This window comes from Budorcas taxicolor, chromosome 10, assembly GCF_023091745.1.
Source record: "Budorcas taxicolor isolate Tak-1 chromosome 10, Takin1.1, whole genome shotgun sequence".
Taxonomy (NCBI): domain Eukaryota; kingdom Metazoa; phylum Chordata; class Mammalia; order Artiodactyla; family Bovidae; genus Budorcas; species Budorcas taxicolor.
Genome location: NC_068919.1, coordinates 16,516,880 through 16,529,709, shown reverse-complemented (window position 1 = coordinate 16,529,709; position 12,830 = coordinate 16,516,880). Strand labels below are relative to the sequence as shown.

Sequence of the window (12,830 nt, the reverse complement as noted above, 5' to 3'; positions counted from 1 at the left end):
TGTTGGTTACCTATTTTAAATATAAAAGTGCGTTATGTCAGTCCCAAACTCCTGATTTATCCCTCCCCTTTGGTAACCATAAATTTGTTTTCTAGTCTATGAGTCTGTCTGTTTTGTAAATGGGCTCATTTCTATAATTTTTTTTTTTTTTGCTTCTGCCTATAAGTAACATAATGCATTTGCAGTGATTATTGATAATGACTCACTATTGCTGTCTTATCATTTGCCTTGCTTTTTTATCTTGTCCCTGTTTCTACCTTTGTAAAGTGGTAGTTTTCCTTAGTGATTTGCTGTCTGCTCCTCATTTTTTCTTTATAATGTTTCTTGCCTGTTTTTTTTTTTGCTTTGCGGTGGTGGTGGTTGTTCACTCAGTCGTGTCCAACTCTGTGACCCCATGGGTTGCAGCACACCAGTCTCCTCTGTCCTCGACCATCTCCCAGAGTTTGCTCAAACTCATGTCCATTGCATCCAGTGATGTCGTCTAACCATCTCATCCTCTGCCACCCCCTTCCCCTCTTGCCTCCTTCAGTCTTCCCCAGCATCAGGGTCTTTTCCAGAGTTAGCTCTTCACATCAGGTGGCCAAAGTATTGGAGCTTCAGCATGTCTTTCCAATGCATATTCAGGGTAATTTCTTTTAGAATTGACTAATTTGATATCCTTGCTGTCCAGGGAACTCTCAAGAGTCTTCTCCAAGTTCAGAAGCATCAGTTCTTCGGCGCTCAGCCTTCTTTATGATCCAACTCTCACATCCACACACGACTAGTGGAAAAACCATAGCTTTGACTATGAGGATCTTTTTTGGCAAAGTGATGTCTCTGCTTTTTAATATGCTGTCTAGGTTTGTCATAGCTTTCCTTCCAAGGAGCAGGCATCTCTTAATTTCATGGCTACAGTCACCATCTGCAAAGGTTTTGGAGCCCAAGAAGATAAAAATCTGTTACTGCTTCCACTTCTTCCCCTCTGTTTGCCATGAAGTGATGGGACTCGATGCCATGATCTTAGTTTTTGGATGTTGAGTTTCAAGCCAGCTTTTTCACTGACCTCTTACTTTGCAGCTTTCATAATACATCTCATCAGTAAAGTAGTCCTTCTCATGCTGATAGCATCTTGTTTTCATTCTCCTGTAATGGTCCAACCCTGTTTATTCCTCGCCTTTTATCCTTTCGATGTCACAGTTTACTTCTTTTGATGTGCACTTTGTTTCTGTGTCACTAGTTAGCACCATTTTATTTCAGCTTAAGAACTCCTTTTAACATTTCCTGTAAGGCAGGTTTTGTGTGTCTGGGAAAGCCTTTATTTCTCCTTCATAGCTGAAGGTCAGCTTTGCTGGATGAAGTATTCTTGGCCAGCCATATTTATCTTCCATACTTTGAATGTCATTCCACTTTGTCCTGGGCTGTAGGATTTCTGCTGGGATATCCACTGATAGCCTTGCAAGCATTCATTGGTAAGTTACTTTTTCTCCCCACTGTTGACTTTATGAATTTTTTTTAATGACTTTTGATGTAATTGGAGGTGGTCTTTTGGCATTAAGATAATAGGGTGTCCTGTTGGGCTTTTAGGTCCAATTTCCTGCCTGGCTTGGGAAATTCTCGGCTATTTCTTTAAATATACACTCTCTGCTCTCCTCTCTCTCTTTGCTTCTTCGGATAGACCATTATTCCTCACATTTGTTTTTCTCAACTCATCACGTATCAGAATTCTCTTGGGTTTTCTTCACCTTTTAAGAATCAAGTTGCTTTCCCAGATTTCATCTGCCTGATTCCCTAAGCTTTCTACGTATTCTTGATCTCATTCATTGAATTCTTCGGCTGAAGAATTTGGTTCTTTTTGAAAATTCAATATATTTGGCAGATAACACCTATATTTGGTAAATAACTGCCTAAGCGTTCTTGTACCTTCATCACAGCTGTTTCTAATTTTTATCAGATCACAGTGCCTATGGATTTTTATCAGATCACTGTACCTGTGGACTCAGTTGCTGAAGAATTATTGTTTTTCTCTTTGGGATTCCATATCACTGTGATTTTTTTAGTTTGGTAAAAATGTGCCTCTGCCACTGAGTTTCAAGTAGCACACCTCTTTATTACTAGTTGTTTAGATGTTCCAGTTCAACACGGACCATTAGAGACCTTTCTTTTGTTCTCCACAAGGTGGCGGCATAGCTCAATTTTTGGTTTCTCTACCTGAGCTGGCTCTAGGGCCATGCCACGGAGAGCCTGTTAAAAAGTCAGCCTAGAAAAAGCTGGCAGCAGAGTGGGCCAGGTGTGGGCTTAGCACCCGTGGTCGTCCACAGCAGGCAGGGGGAACCCTCCACTGCAGTAAACCCCCCAGAGGGCCGTGCACAGACCTCCCGCTGAAACCCAAGGCAGGCAGCAGGGCGTGAGATCCTTCAGTGCCCTTGTTCTCGTCTCCCCACTCCCACCAGTCGCTCCTGAGGAGTGAGTGCTGCTGGAGAGAAACAGGTTCCTCCAGCTGTGCCCAGCCAGGCAGCCAGGCGGTCACCTTAAGACCTCTGAGGGAGGCGGCGGTGGTCCCTGGCAGTGGAAGCCCTGTGTGTTGCTGCTCCTCTTCAGCCTCCAAACTGGTTTCTGTCCCCCAGCCGTTTGCCTGGCTCCCCACAGATGCCCTCTCCGGTGCCCCACACTCTCCGGTCTCCACACGCTCCAGTCTGGCTTCCGCCCCTCCTCCCAGCAGGTGAGGGTGAGGCAGGCTCTTGAACTCTTGGGTCCACAGTCCTGCTAAGGTCTCCCCACCTATGTTCTGAAGCACTTTTTGGTAGAAATCTTTTGCATGTTCTGATGTAGTGTACAGAGAAACTTTCGTTCAGTTATGAATGACTCAGGGATCGAACCCAGGTCTCCTGCATTGCAGGCAGTCTTTACTGTCTGAGCCACCAGGGAAGCCCATGAACAACCAGTCAGCTGTGAATAAAAGGAGAAAGGGAACAGCTCACACTGCCATGCTGCCGCCATCACTTGCCCCTCTACTTTTTATCTGCATGTGGAAGTCGGGTATAATACCAGTAATTTAAAATTCTCAGACTGAGTGCTGCTCTTGAAACCCTAAGTTAGCTGAATGAAGTAAAAGGATTCCAGGTCAAACACAGTTTATGTACGAAGGATGGCCTGTGGACCCCAGTGCACCAGCGGGTTGTGTGGGCTCGGAGGGTATTCCTAGTTTTCAGCAGAGTAAATAGCCCCTTGCAAACCTGTTTCTTTGCATGCAGAAACAGGTATCCTCAGCATGGTGACAGCAGTTTCTAGTGCTTTTGTTTCATTCCCCCACAAATGACTGCCAGCTAAATGAAAAGCACGATGCTAGGTTCTGGGAGTACGTGCTAAATTACCATCACATAACCTTGTATTCCTTAGTGCTTTTATTTCATTTCTTTTGGCATATCTAAATGTCAGAAAGTACATACATACAAAATTCCAAACACCTTCCTAAAACGGTTTTAGTATTGGCGAGTCTCTGACATCTCAGGTTCAATTGTCCAATATATGTCTAAAGTGCATTCTTGCAGCTAATCAATAGCAGCATTTTTTTTGTTTATAAATCCTTAAGAAATATTCAGACGACAGGTGGAAAAGTCACAATAAAAGGCAAAGCGTGATCTAGATATATTTTTCCTTAATTATCCAAGACAAACACATCCATGAATTAGTTTATAAGTATACAAGAAATATACAAAAAAAATAGCAATATAAAAAAGTTCATACAGCAACGAGAAAGAGGGCTCTTTCTCTGCTAATATTAAATACGGCAAGGTGTAGAATATAAAAAGTTTGTAGAATCCTAGATATCTTTGGAGCCACAGGGGAATCCCTGATGGAGGCCAGTGTGTGATGACATGAGGTCTGTGATTTTCAACAAAGCTGGAGTTTTATAAGATGGTTTTCAGAAGGCACTGCTTTGGAGAAATCACCAACACAAATGATGAAAATGTTGTTCTGTTATTGAAACTGTCAATTCATGGCTTCTTGCGCCTAAAATGAAAGCCAGCATTTAGTGTTGAATTTTGCAATGAATCTCTAGGAGGGCTTTGAGAGAATTCCGGTTTTATCATGGGAAAAGTTAAAGTCCTTCTAAGAAAGCAAAATATGCTTATCCGGTATTTAATTAGACTTCCCATCTTTATCCTGTTGCACTGATTTTCCAGATTGCCTAAGGAGCACATACATGTGTCAGAATGGACACATGAACCTGTTCAGTTAGATACTTGAAAACAGGGGGCTTAAAACAGTGAAAGAATGGGCCAGACTCTTGGGTATATCTTTAATATGTGATTGCTTTCCCTACCACAGATTTCACTGTTCCGTTTCATTTTAATGAACACTTCTTGCTATAACAAGAGGCAGATTAGGAAAGAAGGAATTATGTGAGGAGCTGTCACCCCTGACCCCAGCCTCCCCTCCTTAGAGGTGATCTCCCTTAGGCCTCTGAAAGCTTTATGAGCACTCACAAACTAGGAAGAAGAGTGAGTGTTCTTACAGCTCTAATTGCTATTATCCAACCTCCAGGGTTCTCAGCACTGTTACTGCCTACTGTAGTCTGCCAGTAGGGCCCAGATATTCCAGAGGGTAAACCAAAACCACATAGATCCTCTTAGGAAAAATTACTCACTTGGGTTGTGCATGGTGCTGGTACCCAGGCCCCAGCTGAGAGCCGGCTCTCATCTCCACAGCCACAGAGCACTGGGGAGAAAACCACAAGGAGGAAAACTGTGAGGTAGGAGGGTCTTTAGAGACCATCCAGGTAATTTCATTTTCTATCAGAAAGAGTTCTTGAGAAAGTTAGTGGCAAAGGCTGGAGCCTGGCCCCCACCTTCCCACACTCTTTATGTGAATCTGTCCCCAGGAACAACAGTTCTGCTCCTGAGAGGGTTCCCATCAGCTTGATGGACATTCTTGTTCTTCTAGGTGATGCTCTCTCACTTGATTTTTGGGCACAGACCCACTACACTAAAAACAGGGGCTTCGAATTGAAGAGCTCCATCCAGTAAGACCAGAGCAGAAATACACCCCTACAGATATCTTATCCTACCCTCGTTTCTACATCAGTCCATTCAGACTCTGTTCCATCTGGTTGGGCAGGTGCTGCTGTAGACGATCTTCGTTTTCGACTACAGAAAAAAGGAACGACGCAATAGTTATTTTTACATCTAAGAACAGGAGAAATATTAGAAACAGAAAAATACCATATATACTCCTTCAGAGAATTAATGACGCGTTTTTACAGGCTAATCTGTTCCTCAAGAATGCGTAGCTAAGAAAACTACAGCCCTCTAAATAAAGCAGTTTGATGCTCACTCACCTAGTTGGTGATTCTTGTTTTAAAGTCTCTATTTCAGTAAACTGGACGGATTGTCCACCACCCCTTGTTTTATAAACATCACCCTACAGCCAAGAGAAAAGATCACCATTACACTTTTATACATCCAAATGATAAACATACATATATATTTCAAACTGATTTTTTAAGACTTTAATGAAAACTCTGATCCACAAAACCAGATGGTGCTTGGACTGCTGGGTCTACACCTTAAAATACTTTAAAGATTTGTGTACATGTCTCACTAAAAAAGAAGTCCAATGCAGTATAATTAATAGCATTCTTACTTGCAGAAAATAACATTCCTTTTTATTCAACCAGTAATTTAAAAACTACAGTAAAGATCAAGCAACCTGTCAAGTTTCTAAATGTTCCAAGGCAATATACTTTCCTCTTTAGATGTTCCCCTTCTCTCATACACAAGTGACAGTACAGTCTTTTTTATTTTTTTGGCCGTTATGTACAGCTCATGAGATCTTAGTTCCCAGACCAGGAATTGAACCTGGGTCCTTGGCAGTGACAGCACAGTCTTAACCACTGGACTGCCAAGGAATTCCCTCCAATGACAGTACTCTTACGCAAAGGCAGGAATTCCTTGTTTGATTTAAAACAAAATGCACATTAATTAAAAGTATATATCTGGAGTTCCTCTAACAAACACATTCAGCAGATTTAGTTCCAATTTAGCAGATTTGAACCCAAGGAGTAACTTGAGTTTTCTAACAAACAAAAAGGTTTTATCAAATACCCATTTATCTTCTAGTTGACACTGCCTGTGTATCATCAGAGGAACAGAAGAGTAAATGGTTTCTTGCTTTTTGAATATTTCCTTCTCTTGTGTAAATTTTACCTTAATTAGCTTAGTCTCAATCTCCCCATCGGAGGCTAGTTCCTGGTGTGTCAGCATGTACTTCTCACACTTAGCTAGTGCCTTTTCATTTGCAACAGACACAGTGATCGCACGGGGGACATGTGGCTGCATGACTGTCTCAGTTTGCAGGTTAGTGGCAGGCTTATGATCTACCCATCTGTCTCCCGCAGAGCGTGATCGTCTGTGTCGCAGACGGATTGGTGGTGCGTTCTGATCAGATTGAGAGAGGAATCAAGAAACAAGCATAACCCAGAATTAATTTCAGGGTACTATTAGAAGTGCAGCAGTTTTGGCTACTTTAGTTGGTGACAGTATGAAAACAAATGCATGAACCTTTTCAAAAGCTATGTTACTCAAGCAATTTAAATGTTCTCTTTGTATGTAAACACAAAACCAACAAACATATTTAAACACCATTTTAGGTATGTATTATATGTTCTACTAGAGATCTTCCCTTTCAACAAAGAGTGGAAGGGAAAGTTCTGGTAATGCTGCTAGTCTTTCCTGTGTAGGTGATGTTTAGGACAAATAATTCATTTTTGCATTCTTGATCAAAACCCAGTATTTGTTCCTGCTGTCATGAAGTAATCTGTTAGGTCCACAACTATGTTAAAAGCTTCAAAAAGATCAATAAAAGCCCTAAACATATCATAGGCCTCTAAACAAAAGAGAAGATACTCCTATTAAAAAAATAGACCTCTCCCCCCAGCAAAAGCTGATGGAGCTGTATAGTACATACATGCTAAAAAACAAAGTATTTTAAGAACCTTGTGTATAAAATGATTAAAAGAATGTTTATAAAGTACTTCTGCATACTTTAAAAAATCTCAGAATGTAGCTTTATGAATAGTTCACAAACATTTCCTAAAGGTTACAAGAACCAGATAAAGAATTCACTATCAAATCAGTCTCTACCATGCAATAAAAAACTACATACTTCCAGTAAAATGTTATATAAATTTAGGAAAGTTAAGTTTAGCAGTCAACCTAAGGGGGTGTGGAAATCACATACAGACATAGTTAATAGTTTCTTTGTAACTTTGCAAAGTTTTTATTTGCAAAACTGAAAGCAAATGAAAGGGTCTGTCACAGGCCAAATCCTTCAAAACCGGTCAAGTGTGGACACCTAATTTAAAATGTGTATCTGGAGAACTGAAGTATTTCCCCTGTACAATTATAAGAAACAAATGCACCAGTGACAAAATCATGACACCAAAACATGGGCAACAGCGTTTGCCACTAAGGATACCCAAGCCTCACAACAAGCAAGAAACGTCCCATTCTTAAAATGGCTTAATGCTGAACGAGGAAGAAAGAGGTTCTCGTGACCTCCCATTTAGCAAAGGTGATAGTTTTCCCAAACACATTAAGCAGTAGAGACACTGTGAAACAAACTTGGGAAAGATGACTGTCCTTACTTACACTCTACTCTCATTTATGAAATAAATAATAATTAAGCTGTCTTCCTCACTGAAGTATATAAGTCGAGTCCGCCTGACATAATTTTTGACCAACAAACCTAGATGTGTATTCTGCTGCACTTCTAAAGAGATTTTGATTTCAAATGAAGAAGTTAAAGGATCTCTAGTAAATTCTCTTAAGTATCTCATAGCCACATTAGATACTGTGTTAATGTTGACCAGCATTAAGTAGGCCTTGAATAGTTTTCAGGCTATAGATTTGCATGAAATAAGGAGGATTTATTAGAGTTGATCAGAAAGACCAGTCACCATATAATTTGCTCCCCAAAAAGGTTTAAAGCAAAATCTGCAAAGTAAAGAAGCTTAAGCGACTTTAGACTTATCTGTTGCCTTTGGTAAATACCTTGTAATTCATCATCATCCCTTAATAATCAGGAATGCAGGACAGCTCAATGAAATATTTTCTGTACCCCAAGAAAATCTAAAGCAAATATTTACTATAAAATTATTTAGAAGAAAAATTCTTAGATATATTAAAATTTTACTAAACGTAGATTCACAATATTAACTTTATCAACTTACTCAGATTCAGAGGAAAATTTTACCTTCATCTTTAAGAAGAAAATATAAACATGAATTTGTTTAAACAACCTTGAATGAGGCAGAGCCCTTCTAAATTGAGACAAAGGCCTTGAGATTAACAGCAATTTATTGGACATGTAAACCTTCCTTCGGCAGTTATAAACAACTGGCCTGGGCTCCTCAAAAAATAGTATCGTGGAAATAAAAAAAATGGGGAGGATGGACTATTTTATATTAAAAAGATTAAAGAGAGAATAACCACATATTATGTATTCACCTTGATAGGACCAAGATTTGAAAAATGAAAAGCCATTATTGGGACACCACTAACTTTCTCAGGTATGATGAAGATTGTGGTTATGTATGTAAGACACAAAGTCTATGACTTACTACTGTCAAAGGCTGAAGAAAAAAAAAATTTACATATCTATTTTTTAAAATAAAAGTCCGGGAAAGCAGTTTTAAAAATGGAAATTTTAAAAAAGTAAAAACTCCAATTTGAGGAAGAAAAGCCAAAAGAAAAGAATGGAAAATGTGCTCTAAGACAGTCACTGATTTTGTGGATGCTCATCAGTCCATGCAGCTGAAGAGCACGTGTTCACTGAACACAAGGCACTTCCTGTGCCAGATGCAGCTAGGCTTTTTCAGATGAAGAGCTAGGCCTCAGTTTCAGGGTGATCTGATCTTTCAAACTAACAGAAAAATCAGACCTTGCTTAGACATTAGAGCTCACCCATCATTCCGGTGAACTTTCAGAACCCAGTTATAAAAATACACAACATTAAAATCTATTGCTACAATGCTTTAAAACGATAACTGGCACTAACCCTGCTGCAGTGATCCTCTTCTACTTCTATCTCACTTCTGAACGAAGGAACCACCTCCCTGCCTTCATTCCAGTACATCCCTCGCCTTCTGTCTGACACGATACAAGTTTTACTTTGTCCTGGCTCCTGCTGCCTACGCCTCGCAATAGATGTGACATTGAGAGGTGTGTTGTACGGAGGAATTCTCTGCTCCCATTCCGAAATACAGGAAGCTACAGAAACGCTGCTGCAAGAGTTAGAGCGCCTATGTAGCTGCTGACTCATGAGTTGCTGGCCGTTGGAAATCTGAGCAATATAGTTACTAGAAAGCTAAAAAAATTGAAGAGAAATTAATGAGCAGGAGTTGAAAAACTGAGAATTCATTATTTTGCTATAATTTTAGCGCATGAAGACAATTTATAACTTGTCTTTTTTAAGACAATTTTTGTACTGAGTTACTAATTTTACACTAAATTTGTTTATACTAAATTTTTAAGTATAAATAGAAATTTGAGAAATATAATAAATTTAAAACAAAAAAATTGATTCTCATAGAAATAGCTAGTTGATTGTCATAGAAATAGTCAGCTAATCTGAACAAATCTTCTCTAGTACTGTGAAGTTACTACACAACTACAGACAACTTACAGGTACGGGTGATGGAGAAACAGATCTCTGAGTAACTTTTTCCCGATCCCGCTCCCGAGAGGGCCTCTCTGGCTTTTCAGTTTTGGGCTCAGTGACGATGGCCTTCAGTTGTTTCAGTTTCTCATCTTTCACCCAGAGTTTATTTTGCATCTCCAGCTGCTTGGCTGCCACTCGACGCTCCTGAAGGTTTATGAATGGCAATAAGTAGTCTAATTCAGTTATACCAAACCAACTGCATCGGTTCACCTGAACATTTTATTTCCTAAAGATGACAGTTCTTCATAATGCTATTTGCTGTGACTTGTAAGAGCAGAGAAAAAAGTAAAAGGGACGGAGTAGTGGCTGCTGTTGCCCCCACCACTAAAACACTGTGTGTCATTCAGCCGTGTCTGACTCTTCGAGACCCCACGGACTGTAGCCTGCCAGGCTCCTCTCTCCATGAAATTCTCCAGGCAAGAATACTGGAGTGGGCTGCCATTCCCTTCTCCAGGAAATCTTCCCGATCCAGGGACTGAACCCAGGTCTCCCACTGCAGGCAGATTCTTTACCAGCTGAGCCACCAGGGACCCCAGTACAAGCCGTTCAGAACCCTGCAGTCAGAAATCAGTCAGCCATGAGAGGGGAGCTGTAGGAATGACACTCACGCATTCTTTCTCCCACTTCATGGTTGTTTCTGTCACCATGCCTTGCAGCCTGGCTTCTAGTCTACGTTTGTCAGAAAACTGTCGCTGAAGTTTTTGATTCTGGGTTTCAAGCTCCTGTTGCAGATTGCGCTTATCTTCCTCATAGATGGTCGTTGTTTTCTCTAAAATCTCAACCTGGGAATTTACACCATAAACATTTCAAGTAGCTTTAAAATAATCTCTCTCATAATCTGCCTATGCAAGCATAGTTATGGAAAGAAGAATCATGGAGAAAACCTTTTCGTCTGAAATGTCATCTGAATGCCCATCTCTGTTCCTAGAAATGAGGACTTTTAAACAAGCTCCTCACTGAAAGATGAAGTTATAATTGATTTCATGTGAAAATTACTGTTCCCTAAAACTAAGGCCTAAAATTTTGTTTTTATAAAGGCCATTTTTAGAATAGAGAACACTGTATCAGTTGAGATTAGCTTCTCTTTAGAATGAATCATGTATCCCCTAAATTATCCTCAGTAGTAAGTCAAAAAACAATTTATAACCAAAACTAAAACACCAGAACATTCTCTTCAATTGGTAAGGTCTGTCTCATAAAGAGTATTCTACCCTTTTATTGCCTTTCACTAACAGTTCCTCTATGGGGGGAATGGGATGAAGATTAGGAAATAACCAAGTGATAACTCCCAAGGAAGCAGCAGCTGCAGGTCCATATAGCAGAATAGCTAAATCAAAGACCAGTGTTAAATGTCTAGCATATACATCCATTATAATCCCAAAACCAACCTTATATTCTAAAGTTTTGTTTTTCTTCTCCAGTCGTTCTATTTCCATTTTCTGTCCTGAGATCACCTTTTCTTTTTCGTTTAGTTTTCCTTGAATATAGTTTTCTTTATTTAAAACAGCATTGTCAAATTCTTGCAACAAAGCCTTAAAAGTAATAGCTGAAACAAAAGCATGCAGGCCAAGTTTACCCCAATTCCAAAGTAACTGGTGAAGTCAACTTTTATAACTGCTATTTATATAAAATGAAGCTTTTCAGCAAATACCCCTTTGAAAGTCTATAATCAGAAAACAAGTCTGGAAGGAAATCAAGAGTTTCTCAAATCCACAAAAGAGACACTTTTGTTACTGAAAAAACACTTAAGTTTTTCATTTTGCACTATAGCGTAAATAATTTGTTTCAGAACAAATGCAGAAACAGAAGTAACACTAGCCTTAGGGACAGTTAATTCAAGTTGAAATCCCTGTGCACCATTCACTAGTCATGTGACGTGGGCAAGTTGTTTCTGAGCATGTTTCTTCATTTCAGGATGGAGATTTAAGTACCATTTATCTCACATTTTTCTTACGATGGTGATAAGAATACATACATTCAATGAGTACTTCCTATGTACCAGGATGTCATACATGACTTTTATATATCATCTCAACCCTCTCTCTGAAGTAGGAACAATTACAATCCCATTTTGCAGACAGAAACTAGAAATAAAGGATTAAGTAATTTTCTCAAAGATACAGTTATTATGATGTAATAATACATGTTAAATGCCTTGCATATAAATAACTAGTAGGAGCTAAGAAGTAGCTCTTATCCCTTTCATCATTACTGATAATTTTTAAAAGGGAGAAATTCACATCCACTTTGATCTTCTGCTTTACGTTCTTAGGATATAAGATGATGCCCTGGGGGCTCCTAAGTTCAGAGACAACCCTTCCTTGAGAGATGCTGTCCCAACACAAAACTCCCTGCAAGTTTCTCCTGTTAAAATGACTATAGACAGTCTGCTCTTACCCTGCTTGTTAAACTCCTCAATCATCATTTGTCGTAGCTGATGTCGTCTCTCTAGTGCTTCGATCAGCCTGGGAAGAGTCTGCTCATCATTGACATCCAGAAGTTCGCAGGACGGCAAAGGTGGGAAACTCTGTAAAACCACTTCTGAAACCAGCGGTTCTGTATGGAGTTGTTTAAAAAAAAAAGTTACACAGGCGAGAAAGAGTTATTCAAACAAGTTTAACACTGGTAAGAGCCCCCAGTCCAAATTAACAGTGTATTTCGTTGGGCTCATCATATTTCCTTAAAAATGAGTTATATGAGTTGTAAAGAAGAAAAAATGAAAAAAAATGTGAGAGTGTATAATAAAAGAAGTGTGAATTTATACTTTGGTTCAGACTTTTTTTGCACTTGTTTGTTGAGGGGAAAGAAAGTGAACAGTTTTCTTAAGTGAAATAGATTTTTAAAAAAAGAGAGACAGACTCATCAGCAGGCAGATGACGCCACAGCAGCTCATACCATCTCCAACAGGACCTGCCCGGGCCTGATTTCTGTATCGCCTCCCCGGTGTTAAACCGCATATGGCCTTGTCTGTTGGTCTGGCTACTTCAACTTCCTGGGTCACTTCTGCAAATCTCATTACTTGCTAAGATACAAAATAGGGTTTGATTTTGTTTTTATATATAAGCATTTGCAGTCTTTCTTCAGAAATCAGTAAATGAGACAGTAATAGATTGGACATTAGTTCACTTCTG

General features: G+C 39.6%; 1 protein-coding gene across 1 annotated transcript in view; it reads right to left on the bottom strand.

Annotated features, from left to right (window-relative positions):
• Positions 1-4,623: 4,623 nt before the first annotated feature.
• KIF23 (kinesin family member 23) overlaps positions 4,624-12,830 on the bottom strand; it is a 46,346-nt gene continuing 38,139 nt past the window's right edge. The window contains exons 14-23 of the mRNA XM_052646868.1: positions 12,595-12,721; positions 12,097-12,255; positions 11,088-11,245; positions 10,308-10,481; positions 9,664-9,843; positions 9,037-9,345; positions 6,186-6,416; positions 5,318-5,400; positions 5,048-5,126; positions 4,624-4,698 (exon numbers count right to left, since the gene is read on the bottom strand). Of these exons, the coding sequence (XP_052502828.1) occupies positions 4,624-4,698; positions 5,048-5,126; positions 5,318-5,400; positions 6,186-6,416; positions 9,037-9,345; positions 9,664-9,843; positions 10,308-10,481; positions 11,088-11,245; positions 12,097-12,255; positions 12,595-12,721 (1,575 nt within the window). The remainder of the gene's footprint in view (positions 4,699-5,047; positions 5,127-5,317; positions 5,401-6,185; positions 6,417-9,036; positions 9,346-9,663; positions 9,844-10,307; positions 10,482-11,087; positions 11,246-12,096; positions 12,256-12,594; positions 12,722-12,830) is intronic.